Raw genomic sequence first — 27722 nt, forward strand, 5'->3', positions numbered from 1 at the left:
GAACTGGATGCACTTGCAACAGCTTAGTGAGCTGGCACTTTTTTCTGGTGGCTGTTACTGGTCTTCACTCCTTTTTTAAAATGAAAACCAGGATCTCTAGAACTTGTAGTTGTGAAGAAAACTTTTAAAGTGTGAGCCTAATGTAATCAAATTCAGTGATATCTGCCCAAGACTGCAGAGAACGTGAAACAATAACTGCAAGAAAAGTGTGCTGTCCCTAATCATTTCAAGGGATTTTGGTTGTGAAACTTAACAAGGTTGACTCTTAAATAGTCATTAACTATTTTGGTGATGATTCAAGGAAGAAAAGAGAAAAATCAGATATCATAGAGTTTGATACAGTTAGATAAGGTCATGAAGATCTGCACAACCTACATCTTGTCTTTGTTTCAAGAGTGGGAACTTGGTTTGTGAGTTGAAAATGAGAGCGAACCACCAATCTGAAACCTCATAACAGGCCAAATGTTTCTGTTCAAACATGAGGCATTAATGTGCAAATAAACGTTACCTCTGGTGGGTGACTTGGCTGGGCTGGAGAAATGAGATTCCATTCTGGCAGCTGCTTGCTTTCCCTTTGTTTTTTATGATAAATATCCTTCAACGATGGCTTCATCTCATCACCAGAAGATGACTTAAAAAAATAACAAAATAGCTAATTGTTTCCCTGATTAAAACAACCGTGATATTTAAGCAATCTTCACCTAATATACTTAATTTAAAATGGAGAAGTTAGGAAGGGCTTGTTCAATGCACCCACATAAAACCACTGAGCTTTCAATTTTATATATATATATATATAAATCCTTAGTAAACAGTAAGCCTCTCTCTCTCTCTCTGAATGCCTGAAGTATTCAAACAAGATAAAAAGCAGGTGGTAACTTTAATTCTACTGTTCTCAACTATACCCATGTTAAAGGCAGATTAGTTTCCAGTAGACATTACAAGACTGAAGACAATGAGGAGCTCAATAAAACAATTATTCTGCTTGCTTCTCATTCAAAACAATAATGGCTACACATTTAGGAGAGGCAATCCCGTTGTGAATGGCTAAAGAACAGCACTTCTGCCTTTTCCTCAATTTTACTACAATTTCTCCACCTGACACCCCACAGGCCCCAACACAGCAGTTCATCAAATGCAAGTGAATAATGAAGAAGCAGAATTTGAGAGTGGGAGTTAATAGCAAAAAAGACATTTCCCTGGGGAAGTTTACTTCTCTGTGTAATTGACAGGGTTAAACAACAGAAGCCCACCACACAATCCAAATGAAAATGGATCATCTGAAGTATGATTGCTATGGTAAATTCATAACTGTCTATCCACCTTCTCGTCTTCCCTTTAGGCACCAAAGCGTACATAAGACCACCTAAGTAAATATAATATTGTAAATCACTGGAGTGACAAGACATTCAGGCCCCCAGGGTTTAAAGATTTTTTAATTACTAATGAAGTTTGTATGCAATTGTTTGGGAGGTGTCTCTCAGTTACTTATTTTTTAAACTCTAGACAAATGTACAATAGGATACATACAAACCTTACAAAATAACCTGTTATTCATGAAATCTGTTCCCCACACACCCAACATGTCAGGATTATTAATTATTTCTTTTACTCACTTAGATCCTCATCCATGCACCCCTTCTCAAAAGCCTGCTGAGTGGAGGTCTTGCAGCATGCCTTAGGGTGGGGAACAGGCTCGGAGCACACTTCCCAGTCTGGGCAGACAGACATGTGCAAGCTCTGCTTGAGTTGGTGCAGTGTGGACATTGTAACACAGGCAGTGGCATGGGTGAGCCACCCAAGTACAGATACAGGGGGTTGGGTGGGTTTGTACTGCTAGCTCAAGTAGAGATAGCCCATGTCTATCTATCCAGGGTGGGAGCCATGCACCAAGCTGCAGTGTAGACATACTCTAGAAGGTCAACAGATTCTGTTGCTGTCTTATTAAGAGTGGGAAAGGGGGAGGATCCAGAGTTCTGTCTCCTTCATTAAACATGCTAGCCTCTAGCCCCTTCTCTTTAAATTAGGGGGCTGCTATTGGTAGCTTGAGCACCTCCTATGACCTCAACAGCCACAGGATCACAAAAGAAATTAGATAGCCCTATAGCAGGCAGACTGTAGAGACTGACTCCTTTGCAGACTGTAAAGAGCAAATGGGAAACAATGAACAATTACAGGATTTTCAAAGCTGAACAAAAAAGTACCTGATCGGATGACACTTTTGTGGCAAAAATACTAGAAAATTCATTTCTGAAATTTTCAGGCAAAGAGTGATACATTTCCTTTTCATCTAGTTTCCAGTATGTAAGTCCTAAGAAGCAAAAATAAAAGATATCACAATTGTAAAGTTCACTTCTGCATAACAAAAATAGTTAAGTCAGTTATGTAGCTGTTATTTTCATAGCCAACATAGCCACTGTATTAAATACTAGTGTCTACTTAAGCATCTTATTCAAATCTTTGGCAGCAGCAACTGGTGTTTTGTATCAAGAGGTTTTAACAAACGTATACTAGTCTTACACTATACCACTCCAGAAACAGTGCCAAGAAATTAGTGAAAATATTTGGGCTTACTCCTTGGACTCTAGGGGACAGATCCTCCACTAGCGTACGTTGTCATACACCTATTTAAGTCAATGGAGCTATGAGAACGTTCGCTAGAGCTGAGAATCTAGCCCTAGACATAACTCTGAATTGCCTACTCCTTGGTTTGGATCAGCACTCTGGAGTAAGCTAATAAAATCCTCCAGAAGACCCAGCATCAATGGGATAAACAAACAGCCCTGAGTCCAAGTTGCTGCCTTAAATTCACAGTTCTCTCTCAGCGGGTTGTGAGTGGGTGTAGTAAATTTGCATAAATGTACTTCTGTACTTGGTCTTGCTCCTAAAATGTATCTGCATTATATTCTGATCAAAATATGTGAGCTGATTGTTTGGGTCTGACTGACAAAAACAGGTCTGTGCAGTCTGCTCACATATTTGGGGAAGGAATATGGAAACACGTTTTAGGCTTACAGCGGTGGTGCTTCCAAGTTTCCATACCCCCTCTGATCACTGGACCAGGATTGACAATTGAAAATGTTTACTAATCCATCATAGTGATTTTAGTCCTAGTAGGTTTGAAATATTGCCTTAGATCCTTTGATTTACAGCCTAATTCGAGCTGTAGTGAGATACTGGCTGCAAAAGTCATCAAGGGTTTGAAGTGGGGAAAATAGCAAGATGATAATCAGAATTATGTGATTTTAAAAAGGCTCAACAGCCTGCCAATGCTAGAAACAAATTTCCTAGAGCAAATAAATAACAGAAGTGGTAACTGTTACAGCACTGAATTCTAAATATTGAGAATCCAAAAGAAAAAAGAATGGAATGTCGGGCTTTACTAGTAATAAACTAGTAATTAACTATACCTGAAGCTTCAGATGCTAAGGAATTTGGACTTTCATTTGGTTGGCTGAGGTAAAAAGTGTAAGATGGTGAAGCAGCAGCAGTAACACTAGTCTAAAATTCCAAAGGGAAAAGAATATGGTTTATGGACTATAAAATAAAAAAGCAGAAAAGAAGGAATAAAGGTGCACCAGTTCAAAAAATTGCATTAAAACATTTTTTGTTAAACAAACATTGAATTAAAAATTTAGTTTAATAACATGATTCATATCCATTCAACTGAATTGATATCGAGGCCCAGACATTTTGTGTTCAATGAGCTGCAGCCAACAAACACAGCATACTATATTTGTTAAAAAACAAAAACAAAACACCCATACACACATTTGGGAACCCACTTTTCTATTTAGTTCAAGTGTGATACATTTAGTTGAATGTGGTTTTGTGAAATTTCACAAAACTAAGAACTCTCCCATTGTAAGCATGACAGTCATCTGAAATTTTGCTCCATAAAAGGTGCAATTATAGAGACGACTTACTTACCAATAAATGTGTTATTCTCTCTCCTCATCCTAAGACTGGAATTTCTTACATTCAGCTGTTATGACTCCACCTACCAGGAATCAGGAGGTAAATACTCTCTATCATCTTAGCCTTATAATACACCCTTTGTCATCACTCAAAACTATCTAATCAACCATCCCAACAAAATACAAAGTGACACAAAACCTCAAAAGAGGTGGGAAGTAATATGGAGAAGACTACAGCAAATAATTTCAATTTTAATTTTGTCATAACTCTCTCCTCTTCCCTAATCAAAGGAAGAAATGCCTTTCACTAAGCTGATGTACAGAGTAGTTAAACGAGGTTGAGGTCTTACCTTAAAAACAGCTACTGCAGCACTCTGACAAAAATGAGCATCCATAAAAAAAAAGTAGTCCTATCTTTTAAGAAGGTACACGAAAATATGGCAAATGAACCGGTATGGCTCTACCCAAATGTGTTTTATTGAAGCTTTCATCATCTCAACCCCTGAAGTTGTCAAAACTCTAGTAAAATGACCTTTTTTGTGCATTGGTAATGTATTCTAGATTATTTCAAATTTAACTGCATCATCTTTAAAGCCAACAATACAGCAGAGTGCTTAAAGCTTTCTGACCCTATTTAAGAGCCTGGAATCAAACAGAGCAAGCCTTGGGAAACTCAAAACTCCTTAGGGGAAACTTCAAAAATTGTTTTACATTCAGTGAATGAAAACAGCTTTTGTAATGAAGAAACACTGCTAAAACAGAATACGACTAGGATATGACTAGGGACTTCATCCAAAGAGGTGCCAAGTACTGCAACTCTCACTGAAGACCATCTCTGCAAGACCTTTGATAAACTAAAACTTTTGGGGGTCAAATTCAAGATGGGAGTCAGAAATCAACAGACAGACTCTAATTTACAAACCCACCTTTAATATTAAAAAATTAAGAGTTTTGGAAGGTATATAAAGCATCATACTTGAGAGCACCATCCCACCTGCAGAGTTTTCTTGAACCTTCTGCTGAAACAACTGGTACTGGCCACTGTCAGAGACAGGATACTAGACTAGATTGACAATTCCTGTGTTGTTCTTCAGAAATGCTGAACTTGCACTCTAGTAACTCAAAGATATTTTCTTGTAAAGGAGTCAAACTCAGCATGTCTGTAGTCTTCTATGAAAAATACAATCTTACCTAAATTTCAATACATTTGATACCTATATAAAGTTGTTTTCTGAAAAGCATGTCCTGTATACATGCAGTATATTACTTTCCTTAATAACCTGTACACATATTGGCATAAAACAAAGTTGTTACATTGCAGATATCCAATCATTTGCAAGTGATTCCAGGAGATTTCTTATTGGGAAAAATCCCTAATGGCTGCAACTTGAAGTTTTGTACTTTCTAAGAATTACCTCACACAATCCATTACCCCTCCTCCCCCTGCAGAACACACAAAACTGGATTTTACATTCAGGTTGCCAAACAGAAAGATTGAAAGACTAGCTAAGCTCCCTCCAATTCCATCTGAAAAGTATGGAAAGAGTCAGAAGCTATATATGTGGGGTTTGTTTGGTTCCCCGCCCAGGAAAAAGCACCAACCCACAAAGGACTAGAGAGTGGGAAGTACACCTCAAGAAGGGCTGTTAAGCAGAGCTGGGGGAAAAAGAGTGAAGAAACACCTAATCAAGACAAAAATACTATCCTGCAGTACATTCAAGTTTACTCAAGAGCATACATGGGTCTGAAGACATTCCAATCAACTAGGATCTCCCCCTCCCCCCCCGCCCCTTTTGGCATACTGATGATGCTCAGCCCCAAATGCAGGAAGCTATTGTTGGTCAATAACTATGCTGCTTGGCAGAAGTGAAAAGCTCAGTATAGCTCAAGACTGAAAAAGGGGAGGATTTGCTAAATGGGAAAGTAGAAACAAAAACCAAAACAAAGCAGAAAAACCTTCCCACATCATTGCATCACATGTTCTCTCCCTCCCGCCCTCCCCCCATTTTTTTCTTCTTTCTTAACATCACTTTTTAAATTTCTGTCTTCTGCTCTTCAGAAGCATGACAATGAAAAATGAAGAGGTCTCAACTGAGTGCTTCCAGAGCAGCAAAGAGACTAAAAGGAAAGTGAATAGGCAGCACCTTATAAAGCCAGGTGATAAACAATCCTCAAGGCTGCTACTTCCTGGCAGGTGGAGTCATTAAACAGCTATGTAGGAATTTCTTCCTTAAGATGGTGTCAGGAGAGAGGTGTATGACAATGATTAGTACAATTACCATCGTTCTAAAGCTTCATAGTTAGATGTCTGACCAGATTCTGAGATTAGCATGTAAATTATTATACTGCATATTGCTCCTTTAAAGTTAAAAACGTCGTGCCAGCTGGCACTTTTATTCAAAGACATATGGAAGGCAACACAAGAGTGAATGTATTCTGGACAGACAGCATAATGAACATTAAAAGAAAAGGCAACATTATAATTTTAGAGCTACAGCACACAAAGCATAAATACCAAGGCCATAACTATGTATATTACCATAAGTGATTTTGAACATCCAATCCAGTGTCCCAAACTTCTCTCATAGGTAGGGTTGATTGTGTGTGTTTTAGCACCCTATAGTGTAACTGGATTCATGGGGCAGTTTTTTTAGTGAAGCCATATATGGGGATGGACAAAGTTCCTTGAGCTTGCATCAACTAATGCTTGAAAAAAGAAAAAAAACTGCCAGGAGTTTTATTATAAAAGGCCAATAAAAATGGTCAGTGGTTCCCAGCTGCTTAAGGGCCCAATCTGGAAAGGATGCGCAGTGTCTCCTAGGAGACGCTAAGTGCCCTCAACTCTGTAGGACTTCACCTCACATTAGGCCCTATATTTTGTAGCGAGAGATTTTTGGATGTAATACAAACAGTTGCAAAGTACAAGATCATATACAAAAAGTACATATTGTAAAAAGTAACTCATAGTTAAAGCTTTAATTGAACATCCATGTAGAAACATCCTAGGCAGAAGTAGTATATCACTTACATTCTCCAATGTTAATTTTTTTGCTTGCTCATTTCCTTGCACAGAGTTCATGTACCCTTCTTCTTCCATATTTGTTCTTTTCGGTTGGTTTTGTTTCAGCTTTTGAGCCCATGATGTTAGATATTTACTACATGGAAAGAAGAATTAAAAAAAAAAAACACACAACAGCTATTCCCTTTATAGTAACGTAAAAATAATTTGTTGAAATTCATTTCTTGCTAAACCATTCAATGTGAAACACAGATATCAAAGTTTCATTGTCCATGTGCATTCTTGAGAAAGAGTGAGAAATAACGGATACCAATTTGCTTTTCTGTGTTTTGACTTCCAGCAAAAGCACTGATAAGGAAAGTTATTGGCCCCGTAAGTCTAGAATCAAACTTCCTATATTTTAACAAATCACAACAGAAAACTTATGTATAACAGAGGCACCACACATACTTAGACAAACACCATGTTTCCTGGTCCGTTCAAGTAACCACACAGTGGATTACAATCAACCAAGTGAGTGCTATGTTAATTCACAGAATTACATTAACAGTGGCACACTGGCTACAGGCTGAAATTGAACAGAACTATGGAATCCTAGCTAGTTCAATAAGTAAAGTGTTTCAGACTCAATCACAACATTAAGCAGGGGCATGGCCACATAGCCTACTATTAGGGGTCCCTTCCAATCCAAGTAATTCTGTAACAGTAGGAGAGATGCAAACAGAGATACAGAAAGAAAAGTTATACAGAGAGAGAGAGACTGATACCTTTACTCATGATGAGTAGTACTCTTTGAGAGCCCCACTGCCTTCAATAGGACAACTCATGGAGTTAAGATACTATTCATCAATGAACAAGGTTATCAGAATCTACCCCAATGAAAGAAGGATGAGGGAGAGAAACACACCCCCACTCAGAGGATATAAATATGGAGCAGAAATCACACATTCCCATTTCCACCTCACTGAAAGGGAAGGGTCAGCCATATATGGTATTATATGCTGTCAACCAGCCAAGTTAATTTAAACATTTTGACATTCATTTCAGTTTATCGATGATGAAAAGTTCTTCTTACCCTTTGAACTTTCATTCTGCTGGGTACAGCAAAAAAAAAACAACAACAAATTTTGTTTTTTGTGGTTCATGATAGTCCAACCTATACTACAATGCATACACACAGGAAATGATGAGTAGGCTGCCACTGCACAAGCTAGCAGCATACTAATCACATACAGGCAGACATTCAACACATAAATATATGAAATTTGCAATCTATAAATGAAAACGCTGCATATCAACTATGTGTTTTTAGCTCATTTTTGTAATTAGAAATATATCACTGCATTTGTCCCCCCATATCAATAACAGACAAGCATTTCAAATATCATACATAAAAAGCTGGGATAAATGAACTTGACCATATGCCAAACAGCACAGCACACTTACGCATGCCAGTAGTCTCATTAAATTCAATGGGATTACTTGGGTGCATAAAGTTACTCGTGTGTTTGCAGGACTGGCACCACACTGTACTAAATTTACTAATTGGAAAGTCTGTCACTTACCAGTTTTTTTTCCCACAGTGACCTTCAGTAACCTCATGTTCAAATTCAGCAGGAAAAACTAAAATACCATCTTTTAGTGATGGACAATATTTCTCAGTTTTTTGTATAAATTCTCTTTTAGTTTGTACATTGGCTGCAATTGAATCCTTCTTCATCACGGGTGCATCACCTTGTCCTTTTGAAATCTTCTCTGGATACCCCATGCACTTCTTAATGTCTTTAGATTTCCTAGGATTCAGTTCTGATGCAGAAAGGGTACCATACCCACTGCTCATTGAAATACTATTTACACAACACTCTTGATGCTCAGCAGATGCTTTTGGCTGACTTTCAGCTTCATTAGATTTAAGTTCATTGACAATGCACCCAGTTTCTTCAAAGGTTTCAGAACAAAACCCCATTTGACTTTCTAGTGAAGAGAAATTGTTTGCATGTTTAGCAGGAGAACTTTTGCTGTTGAAGGAATCCCATGAAGCATTACTGTTCTGCAACTTCACTAAGTGTCTTATCTCATTCTGTATACACTAAAAAAAGAAAAGATGAATAGATAAAATGCTTTTACCATACAATTGTGCCACAAATCCCATTAGTATTTTGATGCATCTTACATTAACTTTCATTGTTAGGAATTAGTGAACTTATCTGAACTAATTCCTGGTTAAGGCTTTTCAATATATAGATATATCATGCATAAAATAAAAACGTGTCCTATCCATAACAGTAAAATGTGTGTTAAAAAAAAAATCTTAGTCTTAAGCAGTGAATGACTATCCTGAGCAATCACTTATAAATTTAAAAACATGCACGTGTGTATCCAATATGCCTTCAGAATTATTGTGATGTATCAGCTAAATACAGAGTTATAAATTGTTTAATCACATCCTTTAAAATAGGCAAACAATTTGTCTCAGGGCAAAGAACATGTTTCCTAAATTTAGGTCTAAAGGAATTTTATATCCAAGTTATACATTTCTGACAATAGAGGGAGAGCTTTAATGGAAGTGGAAACTATAATTCAGCTTTAACTGTTATAGGAATAACGTACCTCTGTAAGATTATTTTCTAAGAACTCTTTGTTTTAAAATATCCCTTTTGGGTAATAAGTTTATATTATGCAGTTCATTTTGACACAGAGGTTTACTTTTTGTGTGTTTGCCTTATGGTTGTACACATTCTGTCATAAATATCCACACTAACTACATTATCCATATAGATTTGTTAGAATTAAAAGAGTATGAATTCAAACATTTAATTTTCAGTCTGGATTGTCTCCAAAAGAGCCGTTTCAGTATACTGGTAAATAATACACCATTTAAAAAGTGTTTTATAATTGCTGATGTACTGGAACAGTTCCAAAGAGTAACCAAACGTTTTTATCAAGTTCTGTGTTGGTACCTATGGCCATGATCCTGAAATGAGCTGCACTAGAACTGTAACCTGTATCCCCACTGAAGTCAGTGAAGCTCTATATTTACACAGGTGTCCTCCATGCATGCATTGCAAGATCAGGGTCTATAGCTGTTTTCCAGAAATGTAACGTATTAAACTCCCATACGCTTTAATAAGTTTTCTGTGCACAGGAGTCAAATCTCCTTTAATGTTTCTCCCCAAAGCCACATCACGTCAATTATATATGAATACCAACTAGAGAGCAAATTAAAATATTAAACAAAAACCTTTCTGTCCAAAAATCTGAAAAAGAAGAACAAGCCCTGATTCCAAGAGAAAGTGAGCACCAGCAAAACCCACTGATTTCAGTGGGAGTTGCAGGTGTAATGCACCTCTCAGGATCAGGCCCACTAGCTTTAATTAACTTGTGATAAAAATGAACTATTGCGGGTTTCAACTCAGTCTTTTTCTCTCCCTCGCTGTCCACAAAGATTCAAGGATGGAGTTCCTGTCCTAAATTAAAATTTCCTTGGCCACTGGTGATTTGGATCACAAGACCAACAACATTTTCTGTTTTCATTTTCTTTTTGTGGGTGGGGAGGAACTAGACATAAATGGGTCAGATTCTCCATTGCCTTTCACCATGTGTAAGTATTTACATCTGTGGAAAGTGTGTAAAACACTATTCTGACTGGGCAGCATTTTACACCCACTTTGCACAGCTGTAAATGACTCCACAAGGTCCAAAGCAATAGAAAATATTACATAATATCTAGATGTTGAATTATCTTTTGGAAATGTTCAGCCCTATAGTAAACATGTAGTTTAGGCACCTTTTCAAAGAATGTCATAGATCAGGACGGGAGTGGGTCACACTATCTGAAAGACACTGGGGCAGACTCAGAGTTGGTGTAACGGAGCTAGGACAATTTACACCAGCTGAGGATCTGCCCTGTAGTGATTCCAACCCGAACTCAGGATCTTTGTCCCTTGAGTTAAAATGTCACTGACAGCACAGCAAAGCAAATACCTCCGAGTGGTACTAAATATCAAAGAAGCTTCTTGCTACGCTACAAGTTTTGTCTCCTTATTAAATATGTGTTTTCTCCCCATATTTTTTCCACTGATTCGCTGGGCTAAAATCTGTTCTCAGTTAATCAGTATAAATCTTGAGTAACTTCATTTACTTTGTGATGGATTTAATTGAGTTACTCCTAATTTATACTGGAGTAATTGAGAAAAGCATTAGGGCCATTGGTTTTATATTGAACAGTGTGGCCATTCATGCAGCTAGTCTCTGCTAATACCACAAAGTGCAGAGTTAGCTCTTGCAGAGGTAGGCCCTCCTATCAGTAAAAGCAAGGCAGGTAAAGCCAACATAGTGTACTAGTCAAGGCTAGCAAGAGCAACAACCACTATAATTAACCTCTACAACATGAGGAAGGAAATACAAGAGTACAGGACATGGGTGGAACAAAAATGTTCGGACAAAAAATATTTAAAAAAATAGGGGGGTAATAGGAGATAGGCTAGAAGAAAAGGACAGTACCTCTTGTTAATTTTATCAATTCAGGAACTGTTGCTTACTACTAGTGTAGAGGGCATCAGGAAAGGGAAAAAACAGCAATCAAAATGAAGATAGTAAATATTGTATATGTATATTAAAATATTCTCTCTCCTATGTGCACGCATACATTTTCTTCTAGTTTGATTTTATTGTGAAACAAGAATGAGGGAGAATTTGAATCTTGACAACAACAAGATCTTAACATCTTGAATCATTTTTTCATTGTTAGAAAGGGAGGTTCTCCAAGTTAAGGGTAAAATAGCTGTTAGAATATTACAATGAATGTTGTACTATGTGCAAAACTCCATATAACTAAGACAATCGTGTTTCAGATTATGTTTTCTGAAATAGAGCAAATAATATTTTAAAATTAGAAAAATATGTATTCCATATAATGGTAATTATCTATAAAAATCTCATTTGTTGTATATTTGGTCAAAATACATGTTTATGAAAAAGAACAATTTGAATAAAAACACCCGCTTTGTTTTTCCATTTCTAAAAATATACACTATTAAACAGCCAGGTGATAAGGTACTGCAGACATGTATATTAAATATCAGAGGTCCAATTTTCCCACAATATGCAAACACGCAACTCCCATTGACTAAATTTGCACATATGAAAGGACAATCAGGCCCTACATGTATTTACAGAACAAATACAACAGCAGTGGATGATACAGTGCTGTATTGTTTTGTAAATATACAAAAATAGATCAAAACGTTAAAAAGCAGTCAGCCTAAAACTGCTGCATAAACAAATAATTGCTTACTTGGATTTGGTGATGGAACTGCTCTTGCTGGACAACTATCTGCTCTTGACACTGTTTCTCCACCAGTTTGAATAACTGTATCCACCTAGTCTATTAAACCATAAAATGAAATAATTAAAAATCATATTGCTTCCTTATTCCTTTTACTCTAGCAACACAACGGGACCCCAGTCTCAGTTGAGACCCCTACCTATAACTGTAATACAAATAATAAACAATAATAGCGGCTAGAAAAACAACTACAGCCAAGAAAAAGAAGTGACACTCATAATACAAACACACAGAGAAAAATAAAAAAGACACTTCTAGTTAATGTATGCATATCTAAGTTTTATTTAAAAAATAAAGGAGGAAAAAATGTTCTCTACAAAATTAGACCATGTTACTCCTCTCTTTACATCTCTCCACTGGCTCCCCCTTCTCTATCACATCAAACATAAGCGGCTTGTCTTCACTTTCAAGGTATTTACTTATTTATTTATTCATTCTCCTGCTCGTGGACTGTAGAGTGCACACTTCGTATCATGCATTTCCAGAGAGCCCACTCTCCTGCCAAGGTTGCAGCCTGCTTTATATTAAGGCTGAGGAAAGCAAGGTCGGAAGCCATGACATCCCTCCAGTGTGTGCAAGGCCTCAAGGTCTTCTCCATCCAGCTTTTGTTGGATTAAATGCATAAAGCTGGCGGGCTGGTATGGGCTGCAGCATACGGAGGACATGGCCAAACCATTTGAGCCAGTGTTGAGTCACTTGGGAAGACACTGGAGACTGGTTAGTCCAACACCTGACAGCCTGATTCATAATGTGATGAATCCACCATATGCCTTCAATACATCATTGGTTTCATGTCAAAAACATCCAGCTGACACATTTGCGTCTCTAAAACCTGGTCCGCCACAGAGTCGGACAGAAGCCACTGCTGCTTTATAGATACACATCTTAGTCCCATTGATGCAACAGAGGCTTCCAAAGAGCGTTCATAATACCCATAGCCTTGCCAATTAGATGTTTCATATCAGTAAGGCAACCTCCCTCCTTGGTGACAACAGAACCAAGATACTCAAATGAGTTGATGAATTCAACATCTTGTCCATTGATTATGATGGGATGGGGCAGAGATACATCAACCACTTACATCATTGGTCTTCTTCTAATTGGACTAGAAGACCAAGCTTACTTGCATCTTTTGTAAATACATTCAGGGCACTGATGAGATTAATTCATGAGAATGCAAGTACAGCCATGTCATCTGCATATTCCAGGTCTATTATGCCAAAGTCACACAGTACCACCACCTGTATGCAGCTAGTGATGGCCTCCAGTCAGTTAACAACAGCACTGAACAGATCAGGGACAGCCATGCACCCTTAAGAGATGCCTCTGTGGTACTCAAACCAGTTGGACACACCTGTACCTAAGCAAACAGCTTTCATTTTGGCAGTGCATATCTATGAGAAGGTTGCGGAATTTGCCACGCACACCAGCATCTTGCAGGCAGAGCCAAAGGGAACAATGCCCCAGAGAGTCAAAAGCAGCTTTTATATTAATAAAAGCTGTATACATGTCATCCTTCCCACACCAAAACTCTTGGGCTTTTTTAATCATTTGTCTAATGGTAAAAATCTGTTCTGTGGTTAATCAGCCAGGCATAAACCTGGCTTGCTATAGAGGTCACAAATTCCTTATAGTGGGCTTAACATGCTCAAGAAGAACCAGCACGAACATGAATTTGCTTGGAATGGAACACAAAGTGATGCCATGGTGAGTTGAACACACCAGACAATCACCTTTCCCTTTCCAAAATAATTCCACGGTCCCAGTCATCGGGTAGTTTCGCACGAATCCATAGTTGGTTGATAATATGTGTCAGTCACTCCAAGACAGAATCCCAACCGTGCTTGATCAGCTATACCACAAATATCAGCAGCACCGCAATTCTTGGGCTTATAGGCTGCACGTCGAACCTCCTCGATAGTAACATCCTCTACATGGAGGGGCAGTTACTGGACTCTTTGCATCCTCCTGAAGCTGCACATCAGCAGCTCTGACGGGGTGGTTCAGAAGCTCCTGAAAGTGTTCTTTCCATCCACTCAGACATTCTGCCTTGATGTGCAGTATGTTATTGCGTCCATCTTTCACGGGTGAGGATTTGTTCTGTAGACCAGCTTTTAAGGTGCACAGTTCTTTACAGACAAGCCATAATCATTTCCGGCCAATGACGCTTCCATCAATTGAGCCTTATTTCCCCAAAACATTTCATGGTCCTGCTTTAAAGTTGTGTTATGCAAGGCACTGAGCCATCAGTATTCTTGATACTTCCCATTTAAGTGAGCCACATGTTGTTTTCCTATGATGTCCGGGCTCTGTTGACTGATTCATTAATGTTTAGGGCTGGTGCACCTTTTCCCCAGCACTTTGTTGGGGCATCCATAATAGAAGGCTGGAAACAGTCCCACAAATTGTTGATTTCCTCATGTTCAAAGTTTTCATATGCAAAGATTAGAGCAGAGGTGGGCAAACTATGGCCCGGGGGCCGCATCTGGCCCTCCAGGCATTTTAATGTGGCCCTCGAGCTCCCACCATGGAGTGGAGTCTGGGGCTTGCCCCACTGCAGCACTCCAGCTGAGGAGCAGGGTCCTGGAAGCAGCGGCATGTCCCCCCTCTGGCTCCTACACGTAGGGACAGCCAGGGGGCTCTGCACGCTGCCCCCGCCACTCCCGTTGGCCAGGAACCACAGCCATTGGGAGCTGCAGGGGAGGTGCCTGCAGACAGGGCAGCACGCAGAGGCACCTGGCTGCGCCTCTGTGTAGGAACCAGAGGGAGGACATGCCGCTGTTTCTGGAGCTGCTTGAGGTAAGCGCCACCCGGAGCCTGCTCCCCTGACCCACTCCCGCACTCCAACCCCCTGCCCCTGCCCTGATCCCCCTCCCACTCTCCAAACTCTTCAGTCCCAGCCCGGAGCACCCTCCTGCACCCCCAACCCCTCATCCCTAGCCCCATCCCAGAGCCCGCACCCCCAGCCGGAGTCCTCCCGCCCTCCCGCACCCCAGCCCCCAATTTTGTGAGCATTCATGGCCCGACATACAATTTCCATACCCAAATGTGGCCCTCGGACCAAAAAGTTTGCCCACCCCTGGATCAGAGTGTCAAATCATTTGCAGATTTCAGTCTGGTATTTCATTTTTACAGCAACAGTCAGTCAGTCTAAATGACTAATGGAAGGATTGGTTTGAGTTGCCCTCAACTTCGGTTTCACCATGGCCACAGGCAACCTGCAGTCAATATTGCCGATCACCCAACAGAGATGTATACAGATTCTCCACTGTTTGGATACAAGAATGATCTAGTGCTTTGTGGATTCGTCCATCATTCAAATACCAAGTCCAGGCATGTATGTTCTTCTGTTGGAAATCGGTGTCAGAAATATGGAGTCCGGTTCCAGCACAAAACCTGAGCAATCACTCACCGTTATCATTCATGGTCGCATCCAAAAATAAATGCCCAATGCTTTCCGGCAAAGCTGTTCTAGCATTGGCTCCCAGCGTAGCATTGGCATCATATAACACAATGAAAATGTCATGAACAGATACTCTGCTGATGACATCATACATGGCTGGTGTATATAGTTCCTTGTCTTCCTCATCATCAAGGTTAGCAGGTGCATAAGCAGCAATGATGTTGATGTTGCCATATCTATGAGAAAATCTTGCCACCATGGTACATACGGAGATGGGAGACCAGCTTCTGAGGGATTTATGAGTGTTCCTTGACTAGGTCAAGGCAACACTGCCAAGACTCACACAGCCGACACCCTCACCACCGGGGGATGACCATAGACAATTATAGCCATTAATAATCATCTTGGCAGCACCACTTCAACATGTCTTGCAGAGTCCTGCCATAAAAATGCTGTAATGGTTCAATTCTCATGGTCTTTCACGTAACAAGACAACAGGAGCATCAATGGTTTTCAGGGTGAGTATGTTCCAAATAGCAAACATACATTATGTATGCAGTCCAAAAATTCCGAGTCCCCTGAATTCGATGAGGGGGTCGGTTCCAGTCAGAGTAATATTTGTCTAAGGTTCATACCAACAAAAGCCCTTTCAAAGCCCTTCACAGTATATCCCACTCTACCTATCTCTTATTCACTTCTGCCTAGTGGTTTGGGGGAATTTATGTTAAAAAGTCAAGTCATGAAACTCTGAAAAAGTACTGGATTTGCAATGAAGCTACTTTTTTGTAAAACATTAATAATATTTCAAGACATTTCCACCGCTACAAAGTGCTACTACAACTTCAATAACATTATTACAGATTTTAAAAAGACTAAAACAAATGCAAGTTAATAAAATTATGTGAAAGACTTCTAAAACATTAAGTGACTAACAAATTTATAAATAGCACCAGTGAGTTTGGTTTTATTTACATTATCTTATTTTTATACTTATATTTTAATCAAGAATGAGCTAAAATGACCTGACACCTGTTGAAGAATGCAACACACACTAATGCCACAATTCAAACACACTAATAGTTTCTTGAAAATAAAACTAATGACTCACGCTAGTACTTTTCTAAGACTCTGGTTCGGATTCTGATTTCACAGTACCGTACAGTACAAGTAACTCTGCTAACAACTGTGCAGCTACCCTGGTTTAAGATTTTACGTTGAATTTCAGTGCTTTTAAAGGTTTAAAAATTAGACAAAGTTATTGCAACATTTTAAAAAAATGTCTATTACATTTCAAACACATTTACGTCTGTACTTTATATGTGCAATATTAAGACATACAAAGCCAAGCTAGGATTGCAATAAGGCACAGCAATGTATCTGATTACACTAGGATGTACTACATTCTAACTCTTGTGTCACAACAGTTCCCTAAATAAGTGTCAAAACACACATTGTCATGTCTTATTTCTAAGTTATAGCACCATTAGACCTGTCCTCCATACTGCAACCTTTTTACATTAATACAAAAACTTAAAAAATTAAACTGAACATCAGATACCTCACAGTTCTTCAAAATTTCTGAGTCTGTCCTTCCACTCTTTTGTATATCTTGCATAAAGGAGGCCAGTGCTTCAACAGAGCCAGGAATTACAGAGGGGCTGGTCTTCCCTGAGAAACTGGAAACTCCATTTGGATTGGATGAGGGACTACTTCTGTTGAAACATGAAGAAAAACATTTGAATTATTTATTGTGCCAGATGTTGTCCAACAACAGTACTCAAAATAATACACTAGTAATACAAAAGCCTTTGGTATTGAATTCTCATTTTGAAATCTAATACACTAAAAATCAGATTGATCTGATCACACAAACAAGACTATTTTTCCCCTCAAAAAAGTTAGAGAATTCATAAAATGATTCAGTGTCATCTTAAACATGTTGTGACAACTTAGCGAATCTATGTCTAATTTATTAATTGTTTGAAATTATGAACTTTTTGCATATTTAAGTACTTATGACTATGAACTTTATTGTCCTAAGGAGACAGAGGGAGGTGCCAGAGTGTCTGTCTCTGAGTAGGACAGGTGTGAAAGACCAGACAGAAAAATGGGATGACTGCATCATAGGTGAAAGCAGTTTTCTCCTGCTTGTCTGCAGAGAGTAGAAGGGTTTTAAGGAGTGGAAAATCTCCGGAAGGGAACAAAGAGACAGAAGTGTCAGAGCAGGGGGTTAAAAAAAAAAAAACCACCACCACCACAAAAACAGAGAACTTGGAGTGATTCAAAAGGGGCAGGTTTCTGACCAGACAAAGCTAAAGGAAGCAGCTGCAGAGGCAGAAAGGAGATTCAGAAGAGAAGCCTGAGCTGGAGGAGTGAAGTCCCAGAGAAGAGATTTGGATCTCTGAAAAGAAACAGATTCTAATCTTGAAGAATGCACACAAGTGGTAAGGAAATGAGGGCAAGTAATGGTGTGTAGATGTGTATTGTTTTGTCTTGATCTGTGTATCTCTGGTGCTGTTTAAAGCAAAAAGTGATTGTTATAGAAATCTTTTTGCAAAATCTGTCTCTATTTGCTTCAACTAGAATATGTCCCTGAAGGGGTAAATTATAAACCAGTGCGCTCACAAAAGTGGAGCTCTGGGAAAGGGCATGTTTAAGTTACTGGGGAGTCTTAAGGAGGTCAGCACTGGTCTTGGGGACTAGGGAAACTGGGCCCAGGGATCCCACTTCCAGAAAGGGTACCACACAGAATCTATGCCCAGGCAGAGTGTCAGAAAGGCCAGAGTCAAAGAGCTGAACCACAGGGAGATTAAAAACAAAATGATCCAGTGTCAGGATCCAAACACAGCAGCTTAGTGAGTGTCCAGAGGAGGGAGATCAACCAGGGCTGTGACAGAAGTATTTTTAAAAATTAACATAATGGCTGTCCAAGAAAAGAGAAAGTGTGGCCCTCACAAATATGCAGTTATTATTGGTCACCAGCATAGATTTCAATAAATCATACATTTTCCTTAAAGCAGGACTTAGGAGTTTTTGAAGACAGCAGCTTACAGAAAAGTGTCCTTGTATACTGCTGATGTCTGAAGTTTGAGAGCAGTGCCTCTAGAGCAGTGGTCTCCAAAGTGGGGTGCGCAAGAGGATCCTTGGGGGTGCGCAGCAGGAGAAGCACTTTTTTTTCCCCTCTGCTTCGTCAGTTTGGGCGGGAATCCGAGCGGCTTTTTTTTTTGCTTTGGCAAAAATGGTAGAGCCGGCGCGGCAGGGGTGCGTGCTCAAAAATTTACTGATAGGGGTGCGCGATTAAAAAAGTTTGGAGACCACTGCTCTAGAGATATAACTTCCTGTGAGAAAATCATACTGATGTATGGCATATAGCCTTCATCTTAGTAGCTCTAGTTAGGAAGAATCTCTTCCCGTTTACCATCTGGTCCTTTAGCCCAGTGCTTCTCAAAGCCGGTCCGCCGCTTGTGCAGGGAAAGCCCCTGGCGGGCTGGGCCGGTTTGTTTACCTGCCTCATCCACAGGTTCGGCCGATCGTGGCTCCCACTGGCTGCAGTTTGCCGCTCCAGGCCAATGGGGGCTGCGGGAAGGGCAGCCAGCACATCCCTCAGCCCCCGCCGTTTCCCGCAGCCCCCATTGGCCTGGAGCGGTGAACCGCGGCCAGTGGGAGCTGCAATCGGCCGAACCTGCAGACACGGCAGGTAAACAAACCGGCCCGGACCGCCAGGGGCTTTCCCTGAACAAGCAACGGCCCAACTTTGAGAAGCACTGCTTTAGCCCACATTTTCTTTTCATATTTTGGGGGCTGAATAGAAAAAGAATTCAGGTTTTCACAGCAACTGTTTATTACAACAGACAAGTTACTATAAATATTCTAAACTTAATACAGCATATGTTCTTGCACCCCATTGTTAATCTTGTCACACCCCAGTTTGAAAACTAGTGTACTAACAGATTTAAGTACAGATTTACAAAACTCACAAAGGGGTGAAATCTCACTAAGGGTTTCCATCGGCAACTATAAAGGGGATCTAATATACAATACAGATTACCTCAGAGATGTGATATTATTTCTTTGTACTTGAAGATTAACTAGCCCTACCTTCTTGATTAATGGAATAGGTGCAGACTAATGAATACATATAAGTGGTAGATGCATGTAATACATATAAGCTTTTGGGCTACAATTTAATCACAAATTATAAATCCCTGTTTTCCAGGGAAATGCATCCTCCCCTCTTTCTATTGGGAATCTGGTACAGTCCCAAAAAAATCTTTGTCCTAGCCTTAATTCCTACTTGGAAATTCTAACCCTCGCAGGAGGTGAAAGTGTGGGGTAATGCCACAGAAAGCTTATGTGCTCACTTGCATCTGAAGGCTAACCACTTGGGGTCCTTGCTGAACTAGTGATCACAATCCTATACTTGATAAGCTATCTGGTAGGTTCACTAGCCCAGATTTAGCTTCCCGGCACAATGGTGTTATCTGCTTAAGTGGACAGCTTTTTGTATTCCTTTTTGTGTTTTGCACGTTACAGTTGTCTTGCAGAATCCTATTTCATATCAGGATGCTTACAATACATTTTCTTTGTTTTTATGAAGTGTAAAGAAAAAGAAAAGAACTGCAGTGCCTCCTTCTGCATTGATAGATATTATGAGACCATCACGATTACAGAAATTTTCATTTTTCCTTCTTGTCTATATAAAGATGTACCTATAAATAGAATAGGAATTGGCAAGATTCAACAGGTATGTTCTATTATTTTATAGCTTTATTTAATAAAATACTCTGGATATAGACTGGCATTCTTGGCTCAACATTTATTGTTTCACCTGCTTGAAAATGGTGACTGTTAGCAGTTTGAGTGACATACTAAAAGGTTGTCTAGTTTCATTCTAAGTACCTCTCTATCTTCAGAAGAAATGAGATTTTGTGGCTTTCAACAGCAATACTCATTAATCACAATAGATAGTCCTATCCCTCATACAGCAACAGTATACTAAAGGAATTGAATTATCTTTATTCATTTCTCAATGCCAGAAAACACATCAGTATTACAAAAGGCTGCGCAAGATCACAACTGTCGCTCACACTACACTGATATAACTGATCCCGAACTGAATGGACCTAATCCAAATCCCACTGAACTCAATGGAAAGGGTCACACTGACTTCATTGGGCTTTAAATCAGGCCCAAAGCGAACAAGAAGAAAAAGTTCAATCTTGAAAGGAAGAAAGAGACAAGTAGGAAAGACAAGGAAGATGCATTTTAAGAACAATAAATAAATGTGAACTGTGATGCTTCCTCCTGCATTACAAAATGTAAGTACAGGTAACTGAATACAATTACTATTTTAATAAACAATTTTACAGTAACAGTGGCCTTATATTAGCTGCATTTAACATATGAAAGAACAAATTATTCACAATACTATATTTCGGTAGAAGTGGCCTATATACATGTTTACATACAGATTTAATAATGCAGCCGTGTTCTCTACAGATTTAAAATAATCAAGAAGCACACCAACAGCTGAGGGATTATTTCACATGTATGCTTTGGACTTGTTTGTCACCTTTCTTTTTGTCCCAGCAGAAGCTAACAAGGCCACATAATAAATTCTGAAGCTTTTGTTTTAGTAAAACGACATCACTTCAAATGAGTTGAGGCATCATCCAAACAGAAAGACAAAAAACCAGCTGTAGTCCAATACATATTTCCTATTTTAAAAAGATATATATCAGTTTGTGCTATACATTATCATTACCTGTTAGTATTCAAGTTACAGCCAGAGTTGTAGGAACTTCTTATGTCAGATTCTATAGAAGAGTGGGAGAGTTCTTGCACAGTTCTCACCAAGTCCAAATTTTCCATATTTTATTCCCAAGAACGATACTGTTGTTATCCTTTGAAAATACAGAATTATCATACTCTCATTTCAAAAAGCAGTTTGGCTTCGTTGTTTGATTAAACAATTTGATTAATCTTTAGATGCTCATCATCTAAGCACATTTTCAGTCATAACATTCATAAACATGAACATCCTAAGCTCTAATACATAGTCTGAAAAAGAAAAAAAAAAAATGAGTTGACATACTTCAAAACCACTTGGTAAATGTTTTCATGACTGACTAACTTAGCTAGAATATCAAACAAAATACAGTCTATAAACAAATGTAAATCATCAGTAAGGCAGTGGTGAAAACGATCAAATGGAACACTATGGTTCAATCTTCAGATCTACCCAAGCCGTGCTCAGCACAGGACCAGAGGGGAGTTGGGCACAAAGACATCTCCCTGACATTGAGAACAGTTAGGGATGGATGTGGCTCCCAGTACTAGTTAAAGTAGTTCCTGAAACTACTTTAATTTATGCTGACTGGTAAAGGTCCCCAAAGGGCAGGGTGGATAAAAATCAATGATTTACAAAAAAAAAATCATTTTTTTTATTTAAATATAATTGTTTTGATAAAATGCTTTTTGAGGAAAAAAACCTATCTAAAGATAGTTTTAATTAAGATACATTATAGCTCAAAGATATCTCATCATGGAATAGGGATTATAAATTCTAATTCTAGAATATGAGACAATATATTCATGTAATGTTTAAGAAAAGTTTTGTAAATGAGTTCCAATAGTTCATGGATTAGAGACCCAATCTTATGATTATTTATGTATTATTATGTATAGATTATTTAGGTTCAATCTTTCTATCTACCCAATGGGACTCAGTGCTCAATCTAGAAGATACCATCAGAGATGCTTAGTTTTGCAGTTCTCAAACTGTGGATTTGTGTCTCCAGAGATAACATGCTTGTTAACAGCAAAAATGTTTTTAAATAAATAATATCTAGAGGTGAGAAATAACAGACCTCAACCTTATTGTCCTTCTGCAAATTTGTGTACGCAGAGTCAATCCCTTACCTCTCTCTAAAAGTACAAAGTTTCAAAAAGTTCAATGAATAGAAGATAGTTGGGGGCGCAATAGATCTGGACAAGGAGAAGAAGTCTCGAGATAAATGTGAGAAGGGAGGGACAGGCAGTAGAAACAAAAGTGAAAGTGTTTGAGCAGCATATTCCAGAAGTCTTGAGGTCTTTGAGTGTAGCCTTCATTGATTTGAGACCTACCATTCTCTCACTAGAAGCCAAAGCCTATAATGGCAGCAGGCCGTAAAAGAGACCCAGTTTGGGAATATTTTAATGAAGTTCCTCTACCTGTGGGTAAGGCAGGCATGAGTGCAAAATGCAAACAAAGTGCAACAAAGAAATGCAAAGCCTGGTTGCCTGAATGAAACAACATCATGAGAAGTGTTCCTTCTCAGGAGGAAGCTGCGCTGAAGATGATGAAAGGAACATGTCTGAACATGCAGGATCTTCAGGTTGGTAACAACCAAAAAGCATGTACTTTTATGTAGAAATCCATGATTAAATTGAGTCTTCCTGACTAGTGATTTAAATCAACGTGATTTAAATCAAATCTACTCTGTCTGTGAATATTGTAGAGTGATTCACTCAAAACGTTTTCAACTTTTTTCCCCCAACAATATTTCTCTCCAACTAAGAACAAAATGTATCCAAACATGAATTCAACTGTAGTTAAACATTACAGCTAATTAAAAGTATAATAATTTAAAATAACATTGTATGACAATAAAATCAGATTGTGTCTGACACTGCAACAATAAGATTTGTACTTTGGGTTTCTGGAGTCCAAATAAGTAAACAATTTTTTGTGGGGTGAAGGAGGCAGAGGGAAAACAAGAGATTTCTAGTTTGCACACTTTCCCCACTATTAAAAAAAAATATCAGTAATCTCTATGGTCCTTATCTGAGCACCTACTACACATTAACGAATTTATCCTCACAATACCCCAGTGATGTAGGAAAATATTATTAACCCCATTTACAGATGGGGAAGTGAGGCACAGAGAGAGTAAATGATTTGCCTGAAATTACACAAGAATTCTGTGACAGATCTGGGCAGGGTCAGCTCCAGGGTTTTTGCCGTCCCAAGTGGCGGGAAATTTTTTTTTAAAAGGCCGCGATTGCGATCAGCGGCACTTCGGCGGTAGCTCCACCGCGCTGCTTTCTTCTTCGGCGGTAGGTCCTTGCCTCCAAGAGGGACCTAGGGACCTGCCGCCGAATTGCTGCCGAAGAGCCCGACATGCCGCCCCTTCCCCTTGGCCGCTCCAAGCACCTGCTTGCTGAGCTGGTGCCTGGAGCCGGCCCTGGAACTGGGAATAAGATCCAACTAACCTGTATCTCAGTCCAATACCTTCATCACAAGACCATCCCTTCCTCTCTCTACAGAGCTTTTCTAATGCATTGGAGGGACTATAACATTGATTTGTGCAGAAATTAAGCTTTCATTTTTTTTTAAAAGCCTATAGAGTTTTTAAGATATTAACATGAACCAGTATGATGCTGTCTTACTAGTTCTACAGATAGCTAGTTCCAGTACTCCTACTCATCTTAAAGTTGCTTTTCCAAGCAGCAGCTGATGAAAATTAACTAGACTCTGGTTGTTTCATTGCTGGTATTTAATAACTGTAGGCAGCAGTGAAACTGAGAAAAGTCATGTCTGAGAAAAGTACTTTACAGGCAGGCACTGCAGCTATCTCCATGAGAGGAGGACCTAAACAAATAGAAGCTTGGGAAAGGGTAGACTACTAAAGACGCACACCTCCCTAACAGTCAGAGGTACTTAGAAAAAGAAAGCTCTTTCTCCCTTCTAGCAGCCAGAAGGGATGTGGAAAGGCTTCAAACTTATCAGACACCTAAAAGCAGATATAAAAAAATAGAGGTCCCAACCAAAGTTCAGGGACAGCTTCTTGGCAAGAATCCCAGCACTCACCACTTTCCATCAGTCTGAAGTCATGGATTATGTTCCTTAGCAGCAAACTGCTCCTGGTATTTGCTGGTGGCTCTCCTGAACCCAATCTCTCATAATTGGCTCTGTCTGGTAAATTTAGTATTTAAAACTAATGGGTGTCTGGTAAATTTGCATCAAGCCCCATACTAAAAGTCCCTGGATTGTGTCAACTGTTGATCGAGCCCAGGAAAGCCAGAAGTTGCTCCCTCAGGAATCCATTAGCACTGCTCTACAAGTCAGCAAAAGAAATCATTACAGAACAATATGAGGTCCTTTTCTCCCTCGAGGACTGAATAAACTGCCTTCACTGCACTCAGACTCAAGCGCTGCCTCAAGAATATCAGATCAGGCCTGGTCCACTCTTGGATATATAACAGCATCTGGAATAATTTTCAAACACAGTTGTCACATGATTTGCATCTACAAACAACACAACAACAAACTATGTTACAAGTGTTCAGAAACCATGCCATGGACTTGCTGGAAGTGGAGAGGTGAAATACAGTGTGTGGTTTCTGTTGGTATGGTAACTTTGAAAAGGACTCTGTCCATAATATGTACTGAAGTCATACTAGTACTATACTAGCTACAAAAGTGTTCAAAAAACACTTGTCAAGCACAGTTCTGCTCTGTATAGATAAGGCCTTGTACCCTTTCTGTACTACAAAAATAATCAAGCCATGTAACCTAGTTACAACATGATTAAAAGGTGTAATGTGGATGGGACATAACTGTGATGTAAAGGTCCTGTCTAAGGTTAGGCATTTGATCATTCCAAAAATTACTGGTCAATTGACTAGTCAAATAATGTCAAAAATAGCCAAATATTGTAAAGCACTACTTTATCAAAACATTAAAAACAGTAACAAAAACTTATACTTAGGTATAAGTATCTATCTAAGATCTATTGGACACCATAAAGTCGTGGTGTCCAATAAATCTTAGATAGATACTTATACCTAAGTACAAAAAACAAGTTACTTAACTGAGTTATTTCAACTCAGAAAAATGCAAAACACAATTAAGTGAAGTTCTGAAAAAAAGGATAGCATGATTATATTTTATAGCAATATTAGGTTAGCATTTAAATATGAATTACTCAAGACTTAACAGTTACAAAAGAAAAGAAACATGAAATTAAACAGAAACAAAAACAAACACATAGCAACTATAAAAGAAAAAAAGTCATTTTTAAATGCACTTATGCTAGGCCAACTCTTCAAGCAGCTTAATGGCTGTGCATCTATTTTCTTTGTGTTAGGGGAGAAGGTTTAATGACTGAACCCTCCTCTCACTTCTGAGTTTGTATGTTTGTCTAGTCAGTTTAGATAGTAAACACTTCGGGACGTGAAGCATATCTTTTAATTTGTTTAATGTGCTTTGTAAGCTGCCATGTACATTGATGGTCTAGTATACAATGATATACATACATACAGTACACAGAATGTTTGTTCTGAAGATTATACCCAGTCAAGATGCTCAGCTTTCAATCAATTCACCTTCCCCCCCTCCCCCCCAACAGATGGCATTAGCAGGTAGGAAAGTGAATGACAAGACATTTAAGTAGGCTTGCTAAACGACAGCACTAGGATGCAATCAAAAGAGTAGGCTGCTACCCAGTTCCTGGCATTCTTGCTGGAATATTTGTTGACAATATTTGATGGTGGTCAAATAATAGTTGGCCAGTCAATTGATATTATTTGAGCAGTCAATTGACCAGCTTGCCAAGCCTAGTCCTGTCCACATTATAAATTTTAACATTATTGTAACAGGATCAGGAAATAACTCAGCTGTCATGGGGTCCCTTATTTTGGTTGTTCTTGCAGTATAGATCAGCCCTTGCAGTCCCAAACACTGATCTTCCATTCAGTGTAGAAAGACACTAAATTAGACTAGTCTGCAAAACTAACTCTTATGTGTTTTCCCTCAGATGAACTGATGCAAGTTTTTTAATATAAGTTAACCTGTGAGTAAAAATATGGAGAAGTGCACATAAAATTGCATCTAAATTGCTCTGAGCTTTCAGTGTGCAGCAACTACATTTCAGACATTAAATGCTGGCTTTCTTATCACTCTTAAAATAACTGGGCCATAACAGGAATACATTTGATCTCTAACCTTCATTTGGGAGAACTAAACTACTTCAACTATACCAGTGCTTAAGAGCGTGACAAGTAACCTTCACTCTTTTACAATTTTAGATTAGTCTCATTTTTAATTAAATAGAACAATGACAGGAAACACTTCCTGGGTTCTATTTTTACAGGCCAAGATACATCCCAGAACAAACTGTAGGACCAACTCAAAAAAACATGAACTAAACATGTATGCTGGTGAGCTGCTACACCAACACATTTACAGGGGGGATTACCCCCCCCCATTTAACAACTGCCTCATCTGAGCAGCATCTGGTGCCTTTGCCCTCAAGTACTTTCCTCCCCTCCTCCTTCGGGCCCTCTCTCTGTCCACTATCTCTTCCCTTTCAGGCCCTCATCCTACCTCATGCCCCTATCCTCCCACTGGGTCACCCCCCTCCCCCCCACTCTTCTCACCGCCCACTGGTTCCTATCTCATCTCCCCCCTCCCGGGTCCTCCCAGTCTCTTCTCCCACCTCTCCCTCAGTCCTCCCAGCTACCTCCTCAGTCACTTGCTCTCCTCTCCTCTCCTCCCTCTAGCCCCGCCTCCTTTTCGTTAGTTTCCTCTCCCCTAAAAGCTCTCCGCGCCCCCCCCGTTCCAATTTCTCAGTTCAGGCTCCGCCCCTCTCCTCTCATTCGACGTTTACCCACCGCGTTCTAGACTGTTGACAGAGCTGCCGCCCCAGAATTGGTCGGAAAGCCCGCCACTCGCTGTTGGGGGCGGGGTCGAAGCTATAAATGAGGACGTCTCGCCTAAGGGGGGGCGGCTGAAAGCTGCGGCATGCCAAGACCCGCCTCACTGGGTGTCTTCTACTCCAAGGGGCCATGTCTGGGCTCGCTCAGCCCTTACCTGCATCTCTGCCTGTCCGAAAGGGAGGGGTGTCCTGGTTTCAGCACCGTTCCCCTCCAGCGACCGTTAGGCGGTAAACAAGCATCAGCCGCTATCTCCTTCCTCACGATTGGCGGCTGGGATTCGAACGTTGGGGGGGGCAGAGGGCACGAGAGACGGGGCCCCCTCGCGATGATTGGCTG

At 39.6% G+C, this 27722-nt stretch overlaps 1 protein-coding gene across 1 annotated transcript in view; it reads right to left on the reverse strand.

The window, feature by feature from the left end:
- Window positions 1-21580, reverse strand: part of MPHOSPH9 (M-phase phosphoprotein 9) — a 41110-nt gene extending 19530 nt beyond the window's left edge. Inside the window, exons 1-8 of the mRNA XM_029912653.1 lie at window positions 21451-21580; window positions 17245-17398; window positions 12233-12322; window positions 8502-9025; window positions 6946-7072; window positions 3411-3501; window positions 2205-2311; window positions 509-631 (exon numbers count right to left, since the gene is read on the reverse strand). Coding sequence (XP_029768513.1) covers window positions 509-631; window positions 2205-2311; window positions 3411-3501; window positions 6946-7072; window positions 8502-9025; window positions 12233-12322; window positions 17245-17398; window positions 21451-21557 — 1323 coding nt within the window. The 5' untranslated portion in view covers window positions 21558-21580. The remainder of the gene's footprint in view (window positions 1-508; window positions 632-2204; window positions 2312-3410; window positions 3502-6945; window positions 7073-8501; window positions 9026-12232; window positions 12323-17244; window positions 17399-21450) is intronic.
- Between the last annotated feature and the right edge of the window lie 6142 nt (window positions 21581-27722).

The sequence above is a fragment of the Terrapene carolina genome, unplaced genomic scaffold, assembly GCF_002925995.2.
Source record: "Terrapene carolina triunguis isolate 2854851 unplaced genomic scaffold, T_m_triunguis-2.0 Scaffold234, whole genome shotgun sequence".
Lineage (NCBI taxonomy): Eukaryota > Metazoa > Chordata > Testudines > Emydidae > Terrapene > Terrapene triunguis.